Source organism: Rutilus rutilus (genome assembly GCF_951802725.1).
Source record: "Rutilus rutilus genome assembly, chromosome: 19".
NCBI lineage: Eukaryota > Metazoa > Chordata > Actinopteri > Cypriniformes > Leuciscidae > Rutilus > Rutilus rutilus.
Genome location: NC_140232.1, coordinates 6218096 through 6239510, shown reverse-complemented (window position 1 = coordinate 6239510; position 21415 = coordinate 6218096). Strand labels below are relative to the sequence as shown.

The window sequence follows — 21415 nt, the reverse complement described above, 5'->3', positions numbered from 1 at the left end:
TGTAACTAAATCATCTGAAAAGCATCTTTCTCCAGTGATGGCCATGAAAGATAAGGTAGGTAATTTTCCGAAAGGCTAGCAACAGCGAGTTAGCTTTGAAAGTACAAGATCCCACCATCCCTTCAGAACGTCTACAAAGCCATGCCTCCTTCAAAACACATGAACAAAAGAGTCACGAGAGACGGGTTCTGACTGAATGCAATGATTAACTTAGTGATTGCTATCAGGATGTGAAGAGACTTTCAACCAGCATAAAAAAAAAAAAAAAAAAAACTATAAAAAACAATAGGGTCCTCTCACCATCGGTGCTCGGGCCCTAACAAGCCAAAACGAAATCATTTAAAGCGAAAGCGGCGTTGGGCTCACGTAACTCTCTCATTAGAATCAAAATGTTTCAACATTCGCGATGTATTTGGATGGTAAACTATTATTTATTATAGGCTTCTTTGTACTTCTCTCACGTTCCAATATCGACGGAAAAAATCATCCTCTTCACATGCGCAAAAATGAGCTTGGAAACATCACAGTGGAGCGGTGCTTACGCTGAATGGTACGAATTGTACTACTGACTATTTAAACAGAGCAGTGTAATTATGTATATGTTAGGTTGACTATTTTATTATTATATTTTATTACGGCTATAATGAACAGGCTGCGATGTCAAGATTGCAATGCTGGAATATGTTGTGTGTGTGTGTGTGTGTGTGTGTGTATGTGGCGTGGGCGCGATCGAACAGTGGAAACATAAAAACATACTCCGTCATGTTCATACTCCGTCATGTTCATACAAGACATCATTCAAACTGCAAAGTGTTGCAAAACGTTGGAGGATATTTTGCAAATAATTTATTTAATAGGTTTTGTGACAGTTTGTTTTCAGAAGTTTCAAAGAGTTAATAAAAGAGTAAAGAAAAAGTTAAAACTTTTTTATTTAACGTATTTATTTTGTATTAATACATAACCTCATTGTATTACTTTATAATGTAACATTATAGCGCGACATTTGTGTCAATAATCGTCAAGCACAGGTGACTCCGCGTGGTGGGAGGGGGCCCCCAAATCACTGGTCCAATTAGTATTGATTGAATTCGGCAAAAAGTAATTCATAGAAAGTGCATTAATAAAAAAAAAAAACTTACATTTAATTGTTTAAATAAAATGACTATAAATAATATATGAAATATATAAGATATATATATATATATATATATCTTAGTCATTTTTGAACCACTTTGAATTATATTAATGCTGGATTTTTTTTTAAAGCTGAAATTCTGACAAATAATAAAATCAAGTTAAAGCTGCAGTCCATGACTTTTTTGTGTTCAAAATGTACAAAATGTATATAATAAGCGAGTACCTCATGAATCTAAACTAAACTGTGTTTTTGTCTTATCCTGAATCACTACGGTACACCTATAATAAGTGTTTATATTCTGACTATTTTAGACTGGTACGGGTCAAACCACTGTGGAGTATCCCAGTACCTGCGTGACTCGTCATAGACATAAACACAGAGAAGGAGCTCCGGCTACAGTGTTCTTCCACAAGGCAAATGCAGTTCTGTTTATGAACTGCTAGAGCACCAAAAGTTACGGACTGCAGCTTTAAATGGATGGAAACAAAGATGTTATTTAAAAGGCTATATTTTATCATAATAATAGTTTTTATTTTCTATAATCATAAAAAAAATACAGTGTGACTTTTCTCACATTACTTAAATATTTCATGAAGAATACAATTTACTGTATTAAAGCACATACATAAAAACTCACCGAATCAATGACACCTTGTAGAGCTTCAAAGCCGTCATTTACTGGGAAGACATGATCTTTGCTGTCAGCAATCTTGGCCAGCTATGAAAAGTGTACAAATAAATTACAAAATACAGTATTTACTTAAACAAGTGCAAATTCAAAAACACCCAAGCATCATTTACAGAAACCTTGTAAACACTTAAATGGCATAAGTGCCAAGACCTATTTTTGTGCACAGCACACACACACACCTGAGTCTCATTGAAATCTTTAACCCCTACGCAGTACACAGTGGCACCCAGGCTGCGAGAGCGATTGGCCTAAGGGAAACACAAGAGCAGAAACACTTCAGACACCTGTAATCTATTAGCCATAAACTGCCTTATCCAGAGCTCATGCTTTTGGCACTGGCTGAACATCAATGAAGAGGACACTGGGTAATTCTAATCATTAGAGATGCTGAATAATGTCTTTGTTGGTTGAAGCTGAGAGGAAAATTGGGTCAAAACACGGGGATGGGAAAAACTGATGTACAGTACACTTATTATTTCAGTGAGTGTGGCTGACATTTTGTATGTAAAAATTGTATGTTGATGATTTATGCTGATGTTACTTCTTATTCATTTGTTTACCCAAATATATGGTTCAAATTGGTTAATAGGTTGTAATATTGTTACCCTCTTGTTATAGGATGATGAACAAAAAAGAAATGTGTGATCTAATTCCCAGTATGTGAATGAATTCAAATGGGACACCAATGACTCCATCTTGACTTTGTGTATAACAAAGCGTCACATTGTTGCTTGCAGTGAAGACACCCCTTGTGAAAAAGTGTGCTTAATTGTTAATTGCTTAAACTTTTGTCATGCTTCAAAAGTACACTTATGTTGACTAACATAATTAAGCACTTAAGCACTTACAATTAAAAGTACAAGCACAATTAAAATGTACTTCATTACAATTTTACTGTAGTGTGTTATTCAATATTTAAAGCTAACTCATTTTAAATGTACTAAATTGCAACTTCATTTCTAATAATTACAAATATATTTAAATACATGACATACGAGTTACAAAAGAAATTACATTAAAGTATAAAGTAAAGTTAGTTTACTATATATGCTTGTCGGTACATTCACACTTTATCCATTTCTCAAAGACAATAGAAGTAATTTTGAAATTGCATGTACTTAAGTCCTACTTAAGTGGGCCAAAAAAAAAGCACTCTGAAGGTCAGCTAATTTAATTTATTATACGTTTAAACTGATACATTTTCATTTCATTGCATTTACATGCAATAAACTGTCAGAAAAACATTATATTCAGTTGTCTATTCTTTTAAAGTACTATTTCTGTAACAATACTATTAGTGCTGTCAAATCGATTAATCGTGATTAATCGCATTTAACAGAAATGTCACACACACACACACACACACACACGTTATATGTTAACAAACTTTTATGTTAGATGCGATTAATTGTGATTAATCCAATTGAGAGCACTAAATACTATTTTTAAAATTATGATAAAGTGTACTGTCAACCACTCCACTCCTACACACACTCACACACACACTATAAATATCTTTCCCTTCTCCTGTCTTTCATTTCATCATTCTTACCTCTCTCTCAGCGTAATAGAAGAGATTTTCATGCAGCTCCCCGTCTGTGAGGCCGATGATGACACTGGCTGTGCGGTATCCTTCACAGAGACACAACATTTGTATCACGTTTGTAACTTGATTACAGATTTTGATTGATTTTTTTTATATCATTTTTTTTAAGAGAAACATGCAACATGCAACATGCTGAAACTAGCAACCAAGTAATTTTGATATCTAAAAGAACAATATGAGGGGAATAAACAGTAATTATACTAAATCGAAATCTTAAATAACCAATTAAGACCATCTTGTTGCTGGTTACCAGTACAAGGTGTGTTTTGGGCACTTCCACTGATTTTAGCATGGAAACACTGGTTAAACTGGTCAAGGGGTTAATGGTTAACTAGTTTATAGCCAGTTTATCTTCTGTCAGTAATATAAAACCAATTAGAAAAAAATTAAGATTGTTTAAACTGGTCTGAAGTGGTTAAATTGACCTACCCTCAGAGTTACCATAGTAAATCTGTTCACTTGCCTAGTAGTAAGGAAAAAAAACACAGAAACAAACAAAGACAAAACATCATAAATATTGTAATCTCAAGCAGATCAAACAGCATTCAACGTGACTGGTTATTTCACTGAACATTTTTTTTTAATTTTTTTTTTAGGTTCATCAGTCTGAGAAGAGGCCAAACATTACCTTGTTGAAGACTATTTAGAGCTATACGTCATAGCTCTGTGGGAAGTACAGCTGAGCCAAAATGATTACTACTGGCTCACTCACCCTCTGAATGCCTTCATGCATAAAAGTGTCTCCACCTGGCCGGACGTTCTTGAGTTCCTCCAAACCTTTACGAATCTGGTCCCTGACATTTGCACACAATGAAAAAGAGAGAAAAATACATCATGACCAATAATAATAATAATAATAAAATTGTTTTGTAAAAATGTTTGTAATAATGTATAGTAATAATGAAGATAGTAATATTGCAAAATATAACTACAAATTAAACTTTTTTTTAATTTTTATTTTTATATATTTATAAATTATAAGATCAGAAATTATATTCCTGATCACAGGAATATAATTTATTCCTGTGATCAAAGCTAAATTGTATGCATTATTACTCCAGTCTTCAGTGTCACATGATCCTTCAGAAATCATTCTAATATGATGATCTGCTGTTCAAGATTTTTTTTATTATTATTATCAATGTTGAAATCAAAACAGTTTTTGCAGCTAAATATTTCTGTGGAAATCATGATGCACTACCATTCAAAAGTTTGGGGTGAGAATTATTTTTTTAAATCCTTAATTTCTTAATACTTTCATTCAACAAGGATACATTCAATTGCTCTAAAGTGACAGTATACATTTATAATGTTGGAAAATATTTCTATTTCAAATAAATACTGTTCATTGAACTTTCTATTTATCAAAGAATCCTGAAAAAATTATTACAGTTTCCACAAAAATATTAAGCAGCAAAAACTGTTTTCATCATTGATAATAATAAGAACCATTATTAGAACAACAATAATAATTCATAACTATAGCTGCAAGCAGCAATTATCAGGGCCAAGCACAAAGAAGGCACGATAAGTCATGCCATTATTGCCTGGGAGCATCAGACCAACTGCAACAACAAGGAATTAAAGACATATTATTTCAGGCGAAATGGCTGAAAAATCGTAAATACAATCACAATCATACAATAATATGATTTAATGGTTTATCCAATAGGTGGCGCTGTTACAAAATTGCAGAGATACAGCCTCAGAGTTGTTTTGGCATCATGCCATCACCTTATCATACGAAAACTGTTTTGTCTATCGACACAAAATCCAAAACCTTTTGCCGGCATGGTCTGAAAATGATACAATTCGATTTTGGTGAAAATCGGACAAATGGTCTAGGAGGAGTTCGAAAAAGTAGGTTTTGAAAGAAAATCAAAATGGTGGACAAGAAGTTTGGCAAAATTATGGCAAACTATGGCAAAATTTGTATCTATGTTCTCAGCATGATCCAACTGATCAAATTAAGACCAGTTTCCTTACAATAGGCAAATCTAATCAAAAGTTATTTGCATTTTTATTTATTTATATCCTCATAACTTTTGACCACAAGGTGGCGCTGCCCCAAAACGTTTTGAGAACCTTCTGGGCATGGTGCCAAAGACACACACTGAGTTTCGTAACAATACACCAATGCATTAGTAAAATATAGCATTTTCCGACAAAATTCGAAATGGCTGCGCGTGGTACATTAAAAGCATATTTCTGCTTATAATGGTATGCGTAGTGTGATGTCTTGCGAAATATTTTTTTAAAGTTGAAAAAACTTTAAACCGTTCCGACTCTTTATGAATTAATGATGTACAGAAGATGGGGGGCGTTTTGACCAATCAAATGAAAGCAGCATCAGTGCCGCCCACTTGTTGAATGAAATACTCAAGCCATAAACTGATGATTAACCTCTTTCAATTTATATTCAAATAGAAAATGAAATGGTCAAACATACACCAACCACAAATGATACCATGAATAATATTCATTGGCACTGAAAATCATTGACAAATCAACACTTCTCTGGACACATGGAAAAGCCTTAGTCACAATGAATTTTGGCATTGGCAGCCCACAAAAGTGACTTTTATTTAGAAATTGTAAGCCACATGCTGAAGTCATAGAAGTGCTGTTTTAAAGATGGGAGACGATCGCCAAGACCAGGGAATGTTCACAGCAGATGTGTCGTTCTTTATGGGTCATTAACTGTCACATAATCGATTCTCACAGATTTGGCCTTCTTTTTTTCTTTTTTCTTTTTTTGGTAAGAAACTTCTGTTGGCACAAACTCATACTATGGTCAAAACACTTGAAGACTGCAAAAGTTATCACAATGCATTTGTGCAAACGGCCGGAGTTAAACAGGTAAATAATGAAGATAAAGTTTACTCACCTGTCTTCTGTAAGCTGCATCAAAATCTTGCCCTGATCGGAGAATACAATGAAGGACATCCGCAACTGTGGGCTATATGCAATAACAAATTATAATGTATAATCATGTATATTTGAATGTAAATTTCAGGTGCACTGTAGTTTGATTGAATTAACTTGAAATGGTGTATTATAGTTTTAAAATCATATTTGGTAACACTTAAAAATTCTACTAAATAACTTTGCAACTACATGCAAACCACCAGTCGACTGGTAGACTGTCTGCTAACACTTATTTTGATGGAACCCCAACTGACTAAATTCCACAAACCCTAAACTAACAGTCTACTAATAGTCTAATGAGAGTTAGTTGACATGTAGTTGTAAAAATACTTATTGTTAGTAGAATGTCTAAAGTGGACCACGTTTATTAAGCCAACTAGAAGTTAAAGATGCAACTAGTCACTAAATATTTTCAGTTAAACATGTTTTAGAGAGGTGGTGTTTGTGCAGGGAATTTTTCATCCACATACAGTATAGCAGAAAAGATTACATAAAATGACGTACACACGCACATTTTTGTATGACTCTGTCTTTGCCTACCTTATGAACTTATGGGCCAGATGTTCCACAAAGTTATATATTTCATTCCAGTGATGCTGCACACTTCCTGATCTGCAGGGTGAAACAGACAAATTGGACACTTACAGTCGAACACCAAGGGGACAATAAATATTCACAAGCTGAGAAGAATAGCCAAAGTTTGAGATTTACAGCTGTGTGAATAAGAATTCTAAAAGCAGCAGTTCAAAAACTACATCGACACATTTTTATCCTCCCCAGAGGGAAATCGTTCAAGTATCCAGCATCCTCCCAGAGCAGCTGTCTGAATGATGTGATGCCAGCTGCTAATATTCCATTGACTTTGAATTAAGCCAAAGATCAACAATTGTGATCCTTAAATATTACAGTAGTAATGCACTGAAACCTCACATTGGAATTTGACTTTGAAATTAAATTAAATTAAATGAAGTAGGGTAAGATAGGGGAGGATGCCCCCCTTAAGAACAATGTGCATTTACTTTTAAATTGTGACATATTTATATATAACTTAAGAATGTACAGGATGATGATGCATCAGCTAATGTGTTATTAATGGAAATCGTAACATTTGCTACTAGGGTAAGATGACTTCCTACCTGGGTCAAGAAGCCCCCGACAGGCAGAAATTTTACAAAATGTATACATTACTTTTGATATCATTCTTATTAATATATGTCATTAATGTAACTATAATACTGTAGCAAATATTCTATTTAAAATGGTCTTTTGATATTTTAGTTGAATAATTGAACAACCCTAACCCTAACCCTAACAGACAAAGCAGAATCCTTTCAAAAGAGTGTCAAGTCTGTGTTTGGGTTTGATTTCATGTTCAAGTTTTCTTGTCTTTTATTTTGAAATTTTTCATAGTCATGTGTCTTGCTCATGTCATGTGATTCCCTGTTCCCCTCATGTGATCTTGGGTCTGTTCATGCCCTGTCCCAAATGACACCCTAAACACTCGCGGTCTTCCTACGAATGTGCACTTTTTGTGACGTAATGACGCTTTGACTGCTGTGGAGCTCACTTCAGTGCGGGCTCGGCAAAAGTGTGCATCGAGGGTGCATATCGACCATGAAAAGGGGCGCTCGCGAGCACCCTACTGAGACTTAAAGTGACAAATGGTACACCCTATGGTCTCATGGACTTAACGGACAGGCGCACGCGGCACCCATTGTATGTCCACAAGACCATGGGCACTATTTTAAGGATCTAAGCGCATGGTCTAAAGCGCACAGCGCAAGCGCACTAGTTTAATGACGGGAAAAATGGTCGGCGCACCCGGCGCATGGTCTAAAAGGGTTGTCCCTATTATCTTAATGAGTAATGGGTGTGATTTGGGCGTAACGTGCAATAAACCAATCAGAGTCTCATCTCCCATTCCCTTCAAAAGCCAGTTGTGCTCGTGCCATGGTGGATTTGCTATTTACATGGCGCTATTTGCAAGCAGAAAGACTGAACGCTTCTCTAGCGAGGAAATGGATCTGTAAGTGTATGCACGTTGTGGACCCGCCTATACGCGCATATTACTGACACGCTCTTTAAATAAATACAAAAAATAAATAAAATACTGCGCCATCAGCCGCGTTTCCATTACCCTTCAAATTGCACAAATTGAAATTGCGAATTGAAAATACGCCCAATGGAAACACGTCAATTTCGCAAAAACTCCCATTTATCGCAAAAAAGTTTTTACGCTCGTATGAGGCGGTTTTTCAGGCAATTCGAAAAAGGAATGTTTCGCAAAACTGCAATGGAAACAGTTTTTGCGCATTTACAGGTCACCTGACTTAGAAGGCGCGGTGTGTTTGGACAGAATATGAGACGGAGTTCTTTATTGAATTCAAAAGACAAAAGAATGACAGAAATACTGGATTCTAAACCTCAAAGAAATGCCACAATCAAGACCTCGGAGCAGAAATGAGTGAGAAAAACCCAGAAACACTTCATATGTGCCACTCCCAGTAGGCTATAAAGGGTCTTGATCCTTGCCATTAATGCTTGGGTAACACGCATACGTTCCCTTCCATTAATAATAATAATGTCTAGTGTGATATATAAACTTACTAAGGTCCTTTGCCATGATTTTTGGAATGACTTATCGCGAGAGGAAAAAATGACGTTTTAGTCGCATAACATCGGTTAATGGAAACGCCGTCATTTCGCAATAGTTTTTTATCGAAATTTATTTTTAAAAAACGCAAAAGTTTTGCGCGAATCTTTAATGGAAACGCGCCTAGTGATTCTGTGCATTCTATTTGTTTGCCTCAAAATAGCAATGCGCCAACAATGCGCCTGAACACACCTCGTTTTCAGACCAGCAGCCCATGGGCGCACAAATGGGTGCAAATTCATTTGCTATTTAAACAACGTGCCGCAGGACGAGAAAAACATAACTGCGTTGGGCTGAAACTAGCAAAACACACTTTTTTTATTGTATCGTATCTCTCACGGAGGAGTGGAAGCATAAAAGGAGGAGCGACGATCGTGAAGGACGATATAGGACCAGGCCTGACTATTTTATTTGCTGTTTTGTTTTATTATGTGTGGCGGCAGTCGACCGCGAGAAGCTGCCGTCTTTACTTTCGTTTTTGTATTTGTTTATTTATTTCTTTAGTTCTTATAAACTAGTCTAACTCAAACGTTCTGGGAAAATGTTTTTAGATAAAACTGAAAGAGTTGTCAGAAGCTTAGTGATGGTGATTGTTGAAGTTGTGGCACTGTGGTGTAGTTCGTTTATAGTTGTAAAAGTTGTGTTCATATGTGAAAATGATCTTGATGGACAAAATGTGTAAGTATCATAAACTTGTGTTGATCACAGAATTTGTTTTTTGTGATAATCCAAAAGCCAATGGAAAAATCCTATTGGGTTTTTGTCAAGGGAACCAGATGCGAACTGCCGGATGGCCTTCAATGTGATGTCATACATGCACCAATCTATTTACAAATAAGTTACATTAATTAGATATTACATATAATTTGGTAGCAAAACAGGAAAATGTTGCACATTTTATTGGTGCATTTGCAACTGCATTTTATCACTTAATTAGAAGCACCACAATTACTAAATTGTACTAAATACAAGTACTGAACGGACATTTAGTGGTTTATTTTAAAATGCAAAGTATTGAAAATTAAAATAAAGCTCTGTAAACACTTGCATTTTTACAACACTTTAGCCCGGCTTCACAGACAGGGCTTAGATTAAGTCAGGATTAAGCCTTGGTTCAACTAGGGCATTTCAGTAGCTTTTATTAACGTGTCTTACTGGTGTGCATATTGAGACACATCAATGGCACTGACATATTTTAAGATATTTCAGTGCAAGTTGCTTTCAGTTAAAACAGCTGAAACATGCATTTTAGTCTGGGACTAAACTTGTGTTAAAGTGTGTCCCATTGGATAATTAAAAGTTCTCAACACACTTGCGATCTTCACGCTCACTTTAACACTTGGGCCAAATACAGCAAAAATGTAATGTAAGTAGACAAGTGGTCAAGTGCAAAGACTGCAAGTGTGTGTATTTGGACAGGCCCCTTGTCATTTGGTTCCTTTGTACATGTGTCTTGTTTTAATTGTTTACTTAGATTAATGTGTCGTGTTCTCATTGGTTCTTGCTTCATTAGTTCTGTCTGTTCATTGGTTTTTGTCATTTTACTCAAGACAAGGCAAACATGAGGGCTTCAATACATGAATGGGCATGGATTTAAGCTCTCATGTTTGCCTTGTCTTGTCATGTATTGACGTTGCTGTTCCATGTTTCCATAAGTTTAGAATGTTTATATGCATACATAGCCATATTACACACTAAATGAAAGGTTAAAAATAAAAGCATAATAGATGCCATTTAATGTTTTAGTTCCAGTATAACTACCTCATGAAGGCATTCTGCTTAATGCAGTTGTCAATGTGCCAGATGTTATTTCAATGATGCCATGTCTAGTGCAGAGCTACGACCACTGATTCATTCAAATGATGTAGCCTACATGTTGTTATAATGTGTAACTCTGCCAAAGATTAAATTGCTTCCAGATGATCATGTTTTTGCATAATAATGCTGTTTAATAATCCAGGCCCTGCCCTCAAACCTATCTCAAAGTGATAGTGGTTTACTCAGATGTGCACATTATATTAGTTATTAAATAGACGTCATCATTGTTGCCATATTTTACTTATTTGTTAGAGTACATGTATGTCAAGTACATTGGAGAAATCACTTTAAAAGTGTTTGAAATGTGTACATTTCATGGATAACAAAATATCAAATTAAGTAGCATCTGCAATGTGATTTTAGTAAATGTATGAAGTGTATAAGATTTTTGTACTATTTAAAACCAAATTAACTTTGTTACATGTGTACTGTATTATTATTATATTATTTTATTTTTTATTTGCGCTATAAAATCCACAATATATTCACAGCGTAAAACACCTACACAGTAGTACTCATAGCGTATGGATATTTGTGTTGCATTGCAATATTTTGTTATGGCACTATGTCTTTCTACTGTCTAGGTATTGCTCTGGAACAAGTGTAAAATAATACATCTACACATAAAAGGCATTTGAAAAGCAACAAAATAATTGGTGATGGGATAGTACAGTACATTTGACATTTTTTCAACACACTTTGATTTTACAACTAGTTTTTTAAGATTTTAAGATTAAAATCTGATTGTTTAAATAAAAGCCGACCTCTGGGACATAAAAATTCCTGTAGTTGAAGAAAGACTTACATATTTTAACAGTGTCCAAATAATAAAGCTGAAACAAAAGAAGATATTTTGAAGAATGGTGGTAACCAAACAGTTAAGAGTAGCCATTGTTCCGCTTCAGTCGGTCAGTCGACGCCACGTTGAGACCGACGAATAGGAATCTCGCTAGAGAGGCCAATCTACTTCGAGTGAAACTAAAACAAGCCAATACACATTGGCATGCAATCATTTGCATCAGCTGTTCAGCCTCGCAGCGCAGGTATATAATGAGCAGAAGGTGCGATTGCACTTCAACTTTTTGCTTCGGAGCCAAGCATTTCGATGCTCTTTTCAAACCTGACGAATCAGCTTTGTGAAACTTACAGGACAGGTGCGGGCATTACAAGACAGCAGCTTTTTTCAATATCTTTGTTTTCTGTATTTTTTATTTTGTCTAAGAGCAAATAAAAGCTGTTTTCACAGCTGGTAGGTGCGCAGGGGTGTAAGCGGCCCTAGGACAGGCGACCCAGAGACGGATGGGACTCCTCTCCAGGAGACGGTGACCGAACCCGCTCCCTCCCCCGGAAGAGGGCCGGGTGGAAAATGTTCTGTTCCCTTTTATTTGTGTTCCGCCGCTGGCCTCAAAACCAGTGGTACCCAAATTTTCAATAAAAGAGCAGTTACTTCATCTCTGGGTCCAAAGAGGGCCCAGAGAGCAGTGGGGGGAGAGAATCCTCACCACTCTCATCCGCCTCTTCTATCGCCAGCGGGCAGCAGTGTGCGGTTCGAGAACGCAACCAAGCCGCCTCCTGCCCCTCCTGCCCCATGGAACCAGGAACCAGGAACAAGTGTTACACAGCACACTCAGACTCCGCTATGGGCCGCCTTCCAGAGAGAGCCTCCCGAGCCGAGTCCCTGTGTTCCACCTCCCTGCCCCACTCCGGGTACGCCTACGGCCCCTACTGTCAAAGGATGCGATAGAGCCGGTCCCTCCAGCCGATATGAGGTCAGGGCACTACAGTCCCTACTTCATTGTACCCAAGAAAGGTGGTGGGTTACGACCGATCTTGGACCTGCGAGTTTTGAATCGGAGCCTCCACAAGCTACCGTTCAAAATGCTCACGTCGAAACGCATTTTCGAATGCATCCGTCCCAGAGATTGGTGAAGGACGTGTACTCTCATGTCTTGATTCTTCACAGACACAGGCCTTTCGACACAGGCCGTTTCTGCGCTTTGCGTTCGAGGGTCGAGCATATCAGTACAAGGTCCTGCCCTTCGGGCAGTCCCTGTCTCCCCGTGTCTTCACAAAAGTCACGGAGGGGGCCCTTGTTCCCATGAGAGAACAGGGCGTTCGCATCCTCAACTATCTCGACGACTGGCTCATACTAGCACACTCTCGAGATCCGTTATGCGAACACAGGGACCTTGTGCTCAGGCACCTCAGCCAGCTGGGCCTTCAGGTCAACTGGGAAAAGAGCAAACTCGCCCCCGTGCAGAGGATCTCTTTTCTCGGTATGGAGTTGCATTCGGTCGCACAGACAGTCCGCCTCACAGAGGAGTGCGCTCAGTCGGTGCTGAACTGCTTGAACACGTTGCAAGTCCCACTGAAATTCTTTCAGCGGCTCCTGGGGCATATGGCAGTGGCAGCAGCGTAACCCCGCTTGGACTGCTCCATATGAGACCGCTTCAGCATTGGCTTCACGGCCGAGTCCCGAGATGGGTGTGGCATCACAACACTCACCGGGTGGCAATCACACCGGCATGCTGCCAGACCTTCCCCTCGTTCCTGCGGGCAGGAGTCCCCTTGGAACAGGTGTCCTGTAAGTACCCAGAGGTACTTAACACCATCACTTCTGCACGGGCGCCGTCCACGAGACGTGTGTACGCCCTGAAGTGGAACCTGTTCATTGAGTGGTGTTCTTCTCGCCGAGAAGACCCCCGAAGATGTTCGATAAGGTCCGTGCTTTCCTTCTTGCAGCAAGGGTTGGAGCGTAGACTGTCTCCCTCCACCCTCAAAGTACATGCTGCCGCTATTTCAGCTTATCATGACCACATAGATGGCAAAAAAATAGGAAAGCACGACCTGGTTGTCAGGTTCCTTAGGGGGGGCGAGACGATTAAATCCTCCTCGTCCCCCCTCCATACCCTCTTGGGACCTTCCCCTGGTGCTTCAAGCACTTTAGGATGCTCCCTTTGAGCCTTTGCAATCAGAAGACTTAAAGCATCTTTCCATGAAGACTTTGCTGCTGGTTGCACTGGCCTCTGTCAAGAGGGTAGGGGACCTGCACGCATTTTCGGTCGACGAATCGTGCCTAGAGTTTGTGCCGGGTGACACCCAAATTGTACTGAGACCCCAGCCTGGCTAACTCAAAGTCTCAGGACCTCAGACCAGTTCTTTGTCTGCTACGGAGGCCAGAAGAAGGGAAAGGCTGTCTCCAAGCAGAGGATGGCCCACTGGAAAGTGGATGCCATCGCCTTGGCTTACCAAGCACAAGGCGTGCCCTGCCCGCTCAGGTTGCATGCACACTCCACGAGAGGCGTTGCATCCTCCTGGGCATTGGCATGTGGCTCCTCGCTAACAGATATCTGTAGAGCTGCGGGCTAGGCAACACCTAACACATTCGCTAGATACTATAGCCTACGTGTAGAGCCGGTCGCCTCCCGTGTTCTCACCCTAAACTGGTAGAAGCACTGAGAGGCCCGGCTCTGTCGGCTTGCTGCACCCTACTGTGCACCCTTATTGCTCCAGAGTGAAAAACCTCCAACTCCCTCGGCCCGGACATGGCGGAGCGTCCGGCGCCAGGCCTTTATCCCCTGAATCCTTGAGAGCCGGATCTAGGCTGGGTCCCATATGTGTGACCATACGGGGATCCCATACATGTTTTTTCTCCACGTTTGCTCTTAACGGAAGCCCGTGTCTTTCCCTTGGGCTAAGTCACCCACTATTCATATGTAGTACAACCTTCAGGCTAGTCCATATGTATTTCCCACATAACTCTTTGAAGAAGTGGCTTCCACAGGATTCTCCTTCCTAAACAGAAAGGGCACGCTTTCCCAGTGTTATCCACTGTTTCGACGTGGCGTCGACTGACCGACTGAAGAGGAACGTCTCGGTTAGATATAGTAACCATCGTTCCCTGAAGGAGGGAACGGAGACGCCACATCCCATCGCCACATCCGCTGCTGCCCGCCGGTGAGGCCAGCTTTTCAGGCTTGGCTCCTCAGCAAAAAACTGAAGTGCAATTGCAACTTCTGCTCATTATATACCCGCGCTGCAAGGCTGAACAGCTGATGCAAATGATTGCACGCCAATGTGTATTGGCTTGTTTTAGTTTCACTCGAAGTAGACTGGCCTCTCTAGCGACATTCCTATTCGCCGGTCTCGACGTGGCATCCCGTTCCCTCCTTCAGGGAACAAGGGTTACCATATGTGACCGAGACGTTTGGTTACCAACATTATTAAAAATATCTTCTTTTGTGTTGAAAGAAACTCAAACAAGTTTGGAGCAACAGGAGGGTGAGTAAATTATGATTTTCATTTCTGGTTGAACTATCCCTTTAAAGGTGCAACTCCAACTACTGTACCTCATTACTGTATATGTTTAGAATTATTAATTGCAGTGAAATGATGTGAGATATTAGGCACTGCCTCTGTCCTCCTCTCGCTCTCCTCTATGCTTGTCTTTATCCCTCTCTCATTATTTTTCCATTGTTAGTGGGATCCAGGGCTCTAAAGCAGCCAAAGCAGGCAGGGTTCGGAACATCTGGAGCTGATGGTGAAATGGTTTAACAAGAGGCAAATGGTATGTGTGTGTGAGTGTGTAAAAGAGAAGGATTTATTTAAATAGCTATAACTCCTAATGAACTAGCCTTCTACAGCGGCCCAATATTGCCTATTCATTTTCACTGAAATTGGACTGGATTGTCACATTATTCAGTTCCTCCCTAACCCAAAGGTTTAGATAATCTCTGGGAAAGGATGAGAGCGCAAAACCCACCCCAAACCACATCACTCAGCTTTTATTTAAGTCCTAGAACAGGTCAACGAGGACATTTCACTTCTATTGGCTCAAAACAATAGCAGTTAGCCTAGCAACCATTAGGTAAATTGTGTTTTGTATTATATTTAACCTTTGCTCAAGAATAATTTGGTGTTCAGAGCCAGATAACTAGAAAAGAAAATCTAGAATATTATTTCAAAATCAGTAAATCTGCTCAGATATCATTAGATTAATGATTGGTCATAAACTGTAATAGAAGTATTAAAGGTCTTACTGCAAAAGTAACAAAAAACAGTCACACAAAAAATCATAAAGTATCCAATACTTGTTTAATTAAAAACACCATAAACTGACTCAAAGTTAAAATAGCTAATTAAAAAGATCCTTAATTTTATAAGAATATTAAAATACTAACGTAAATTATATAAAAAAATACTGAAGTATCAAAAAAGTACAGTAAATGTTTATAAATATCTATGGCATGGTATCAATCATGCCTATTATAGGATACATAAGAGTTCAAAGTATTCATACAGTCATAAACTCCTAATCTACAATACTGATATTAAACATAAATTAACGTAAAATGCATTATTTGCATGAGAAAGTAAAAGTATAATATCATTACTAGAGAAACTAATAATCATGGGACAATGCCTACCATAATAATAATAATCAGCTTATGACAAAATTCAGGCCACGGCCAGAATAATGATTGTTCACTTCATGATCATGTCTCTGAATATATAGAGCTTTGGCATCACACAAATGCACTAAATCAAAGAAATACACACTAATATGAATATAAGCTGCAATTACATAATGAATATAATACCCCTTACAAAAATGGTCCTCTGGATCATGTCCGAAACACCATGGTTTTTGTACTTTGTCGTATGAGACATGTAAAATCTGAAGTGTAGGTGCATCTTTTTTTGGAAATGATCTAGGATGCTCCCTGCTAAACACTCAACTTCGACAGTCGAGTGAAGATTAAAAACGGATTGCAGAAACATTTCTCGCGAGGAAGCTCGGATGTTTTCTAAACTTTTCTTTACAAAAGCAAGCTTGTGCGAAGAATGTTGCGTTCCAGATCACTCAACCCTCTACTAGGAAATAACATCTGGAACGCCGCTCAAAGTCGGACATCCGACCTGAGAACTCGAGGTAGATCTATCAACCCCAACATCAGCGAGACGCGTCATTTGACATCAGTTCCAATATAGAGGCAAGTCCTGCTTCCAACGAGCATAGCATGGAGCTATGTCAAACGTAAAACCAAACTTTAACATTAAACATTAAGTTTATATAATGATACCTTCATTTTTGCATCACGTCCCCTATTTTCAAATTGAATGCCATTTTATGCTATTATTTTATTATTTTTTGCTATATAATTGTCACAAACACAAGAAATACTTTCGCTGTGTCATGGCCAGTGTTGAGGGTAACGCAAATCAAGTAACGCAAGTTATATAACGCAAGTCAGATTACTTTTTTCAAGTAACTTCTCAATTTACAATAAGATATCTTTAAATAAATAACACAATTTACTGTTTTCCCATTTTCATTCATGTTGAGAAAAATCAGGAGTAAAGGCTGATTTATACTTCTGCGTCGGACCTACGCCGGAGCCTCTACGCTGTAGGCAACGCGTTGGTTTTCATTTATGCTTCTCCGTCGTTGTCCGCATTGATGTGCAATTACACTTGCAGAGGGAGCATGTGAAACCCGAGGGAGCGGTCCTAGCAGACCAATCACAGCGCTTGCGTCCGCGTAGAGTTGACGCGTTGTTACATTTTTGGAGAAATGCTACCTACGACGTAGCTACGGCGTGAGTTCGACGCAGAAGTATAAATTGGGCTTAAAGGTACAATATGCAACATTTCCTGCCGTTAGAGGGCGCTACATTCCAAACAACAACAACGGCGTAGCTTGATGACGATGTGAAGGAGCGTGGAATGATGGGAACTGTTGTTTTCAACTCCACCGTGGATGTAAATCAGTCAGACGGGAATCGAAAAATCATGTTCATGGATGTGGTTAAGTTATATTTTTATAAACGTTGCGTTTAATGACATGCTTTTTGTGGCGAGGTTCAGCGCGGTCTGTAACGGGAGAGAGAGAAACGAGACGAGCGGGACGCAAATAGGTCAAGTGCAAATGACGAACACCTGTATCTTATTGCAGTATTATTGGCGTGAAGAGACCGTGCTGGAACGAGAGAGAGAGAGAGAGGGACTGGGGACTCGTACGAGAGACTGGAGAGAAAATTGGACGAAGAGAAAGAAAACCGGTGGATTCGAGCTCTCATTTTTGAACTGTTTTGTGCCGTCGCGGTTGCCACGGTCAATGCACGTTGTGCGCGACTTTTGTTTGTTTTGTTTTATTTTAATAAAGTACGAGTCCCAGTCACGCCGACCCCTGTCTTCTTCCTTCCTGACTCTTGAACCTTATCACACTTTTATTTCATTAAAATGAATTAACAGCAAGAAAAGTAAGGTTTAATACTAAATTGGTTATCATAGATGTTAGTGTATTTGTCGAATTCATTGTTGTGATAACGCTGCGCAGTTTTACGTGTTCTAAACCCACATCATTTGCCAAAATACTGATTAATCTTTATGTATAACACATTTATTTACATGGCCATAAACACCAGACGTGATAAACAATGTCAATAAACTAAACACAAACCTAAAGCAATAATACTTTCCTTACATAAACATAACTATTACCGAATGCTACATTTGGAAAATATAAAATTAAGCATGCTTTGTCGACAGAACCAGCTGCAATCGGTAAAGATTAATTGTGTTCCATAACGACTGCACGAAACAAGCTAATGTTTGTTGCTTGATAGACGCTACAACTACAACTTCCGCATTTGTCCAGGACTCCACGCAGAGCAGAAACCGAGGGTAACGCGGATATGACGCAATTGACTGGCGACTCCCAGCTCCCCCCTGCTCTAACGCCCCGTTTCCTTGGTTAAAATCGCAATTTTCTCACGATTTAATAATAGTTGGAAACATTTGGGATATTGTAAGTAATCAACTTAACAAAATATATAACACTGGCCTTGAGATTTTGGGATATTTTAATGCAAAAATCGTACATATTGTACCTTTAAGTGCAGAGGCGTTGTGTGTGTGCTGTGTGAATGATGGTTATTGTAGTTCTATCTAGACTAAATGTGAGCAGGCATTTACTCATCTCACTTGCACAAAAACAGATTCAGTATTCTGCAAAATGAATAAAACAGTAAAATGCAAATTCAGTATATAACACAAACCTGCAATAATTAAATATATTAAATGACACCAATATAGCCTACTTTATGCATTTAATCTCACTTTATTAACCAATGCCTTTGCTGGTGACCCTCAATGATCCAATTCACAGGTGTCACATGTACCAAAATGGTATCAATTAGTTATAATAACTTAAAAAAAGGACCGGTATGCTGAAAATTTGGGACAATGGACAAATATTTATCTGAAAGAATGATGTGACTGACCAGAAGTTCCATAACTATTCCAGAGACAATAACAGTCCTTCCTGCTCATTAGTGTTATGAGTTATATTATTAGTTTCATAACACATGTGCCTTTATTCCCAACACTGCTTCTAAACTGTTCTCTTGTTGCACTCTCTGCAGAAGTGATTGAGCTGAATGAAAGGAGGAGAACAGTAAATGTCCTTCACAGACCCTCCTGAGCTCAGGAGCCAAACCATCAAGCTATAAAGTGGAGCCACAGAGATGGCCCATAAGTAGAACAACCAAACCCTGACTTTCCCATAACTCAGATACAAGGCAAAGCTGATTGATTTGTGTTGATAAATTAACCCGTGTAAACCAGTAACCAAAACTTAATGGTATTGTCCCATGATAGCTTCAAGGCTCATGTTTTATATGCTAAATTAATTCCATTGCATTATAAATAGACTGTAACACCGCATGACTGATTATGACAAGTTGTGTTTGTATATAGCATTTAAAATACATGAATGTGATTTGCAAAATAATGCTGAAACTATTGCAATAGTCAGATTTGATTGTATCTTGCCAAATTTATACTACAAAAGTGCCACAGAGGCACTTTGCAGTGACATATAGGTGTCTTTACATCGACTATTTAATGCTGCTCTGAGGTGGCATACAGTACATGTATTTACAATCAAATTACAACTGTCTATTTTGATACTAGGGGCTGAAGTGGGTCAGAGCATGCATGATTTAGTCTGGCTTTTATGTGTAATTGCATCTTTACACTGAATTTTGTGCAGGCACAGAATAGCCTTAAAAGTAGCTGCAATTTTTTTTTATAAACACTTTTTGTTATAGGCTACTGGTTAAAACTCTACACATCCTGATAGCAATCAATAGAAGTGGTCTAATATATTCTGTGGAAGTCACAGGACCTAATATTTTCGTCCAATCAATTGCATTCGGTCCAATAGAATGTCCTACCTGCCTGTCAGCATGTCCATACCTCCTCACGCAGACATCACACGTCATCAGCGCGTTTTGTAAGGCTATCCAGAGTTGTAGACAGACAGTCACTGAGCTCCACAAACAAACAGCAGCTGCCTTTTATAGTTCCTCCTGAACCAAAACAACGAGCTTATGCTGCGTTCACGCCATGTCAATTGTTACAGTAACTATGAGATGGCAACCCTTGACGTTCTACCCGTCGCGTTCTCAGACTCGGATTTATGTGTTTCTATGTCAACACTATCAACACCGAAATGAATCTGCAGCAGTCAGGTGGTGCATCTAGTGCTCTGTAAGTTGTTTACGTTCATTATGATTGTAATGTTATGTGGCTTGAGACATGAGGTAATTTAACGCCGTCTCTCATAACACTATGCAGACTGCGTTCATGTGTTTTGAAGGAGGCGTGGCTTTTGAGAGCATGGCTTCTGGAGGGAGGGTGGGAAATCATGCTTTCAAAGCTAGCTTGCTAATGTTAGCCTCTCAGATTGCCTAATGCTGCCTACCCTACCTTTACTGCCATAATAAAAGGGGGTGTTATTAACATTATTATGAAATAAAGAGAAACGTTTAGAAATTTTGAACAAAGTTTGAAATTTTAATTCAAAGAAAATGTATGATGTTAAATAAATTAGTTACAGATGTCCTTGATTCAATTGAAGCACAAGATGCACATTTCAAATCATTCTGAAGAACATGACCATCCGTTTAAGTCACTTTGAGTGCTGCTGTTATTAAAGTGAAAGTATACATAGCAAATCAAATCCTGAAATGAATGTAATTTAGCTATTTGCTTTGGTGGCATGTTCTGTCATCATTGCATTCATTAACTTTATTCTCTCATAGCATTTCTAGAATTAATTTTGTGTCTCTAATAGAACAATAATATTTTGACTTCACAAGTCTTGTAGATGATGAAAGACAGAGTGAGTGTCTTGGCCATTGGGTGCTGAAAATGACGACATGTCCTTTGCACCAATATGCAATACCATAATCAAATCAACATTGTTATATTCATGAAAATGTTATTTCTGAATACAAAAAAGCGAACGACCGAAGAGAAAATGAATTAGATCCGACAGAATTCGATTTACACACAGGATCCAAGGCAGTGGCGTAAAGGGGAAATGAGTTGAGATACAGCTGTATGTAACAATATGAATGTGTCCAACAAATACATCACATTCACAGCTGAACTGCCAGGCTATCCATGACGAATGATTTACATGTATTAGGAAACACAGCTGTGTTATTTTTTACTTAAAACACATTCGTCGAACATGAACATAACACTCTGGGGAAAAGTTGCCAAGTAGAG

At 38.7% G+C, this 21415-nt stretch overlaps 1 protein-coding gene across 1 annotated transcript in view; it reads right to left on the bottom strand.

Moving 5' to 3' along the window:
• antxr1a (ANTXR cell adhesion molecule 1a) overlaps positions 1-21415 on the bottom strand; it is a 71423-nt gene that overhangs the window by 47281 nt on the left and 2727 nt on the right. Inside the window, exons 2-8 of the mRNA XM_084389394.1 lie at positions 6904-6975; positions 6323-6394; positions 4148-4229; positions 3865-3898; positions 3382-3461; positions 2009-2077; positions 1776-1856 (exon numbers count right to left, since the gene is read on the bottom strand). Coding sequence (XP_084245520.1) covers positions 1776-1856; positions 2009-2077; positions 3382-3461; positions 3865-3898; positions 4148-4229; positions 6323-6394; positions 6904-6975 — 490 coding nt within the window. The remainder of the gene's footprint in view (positions 1-1775; positions 1857-2008; positions 2078-3381; positions 3462-3864; positions 3899-4147; positions 4230-6322; positions 6395-6903; positions 6976-21415) is intronic.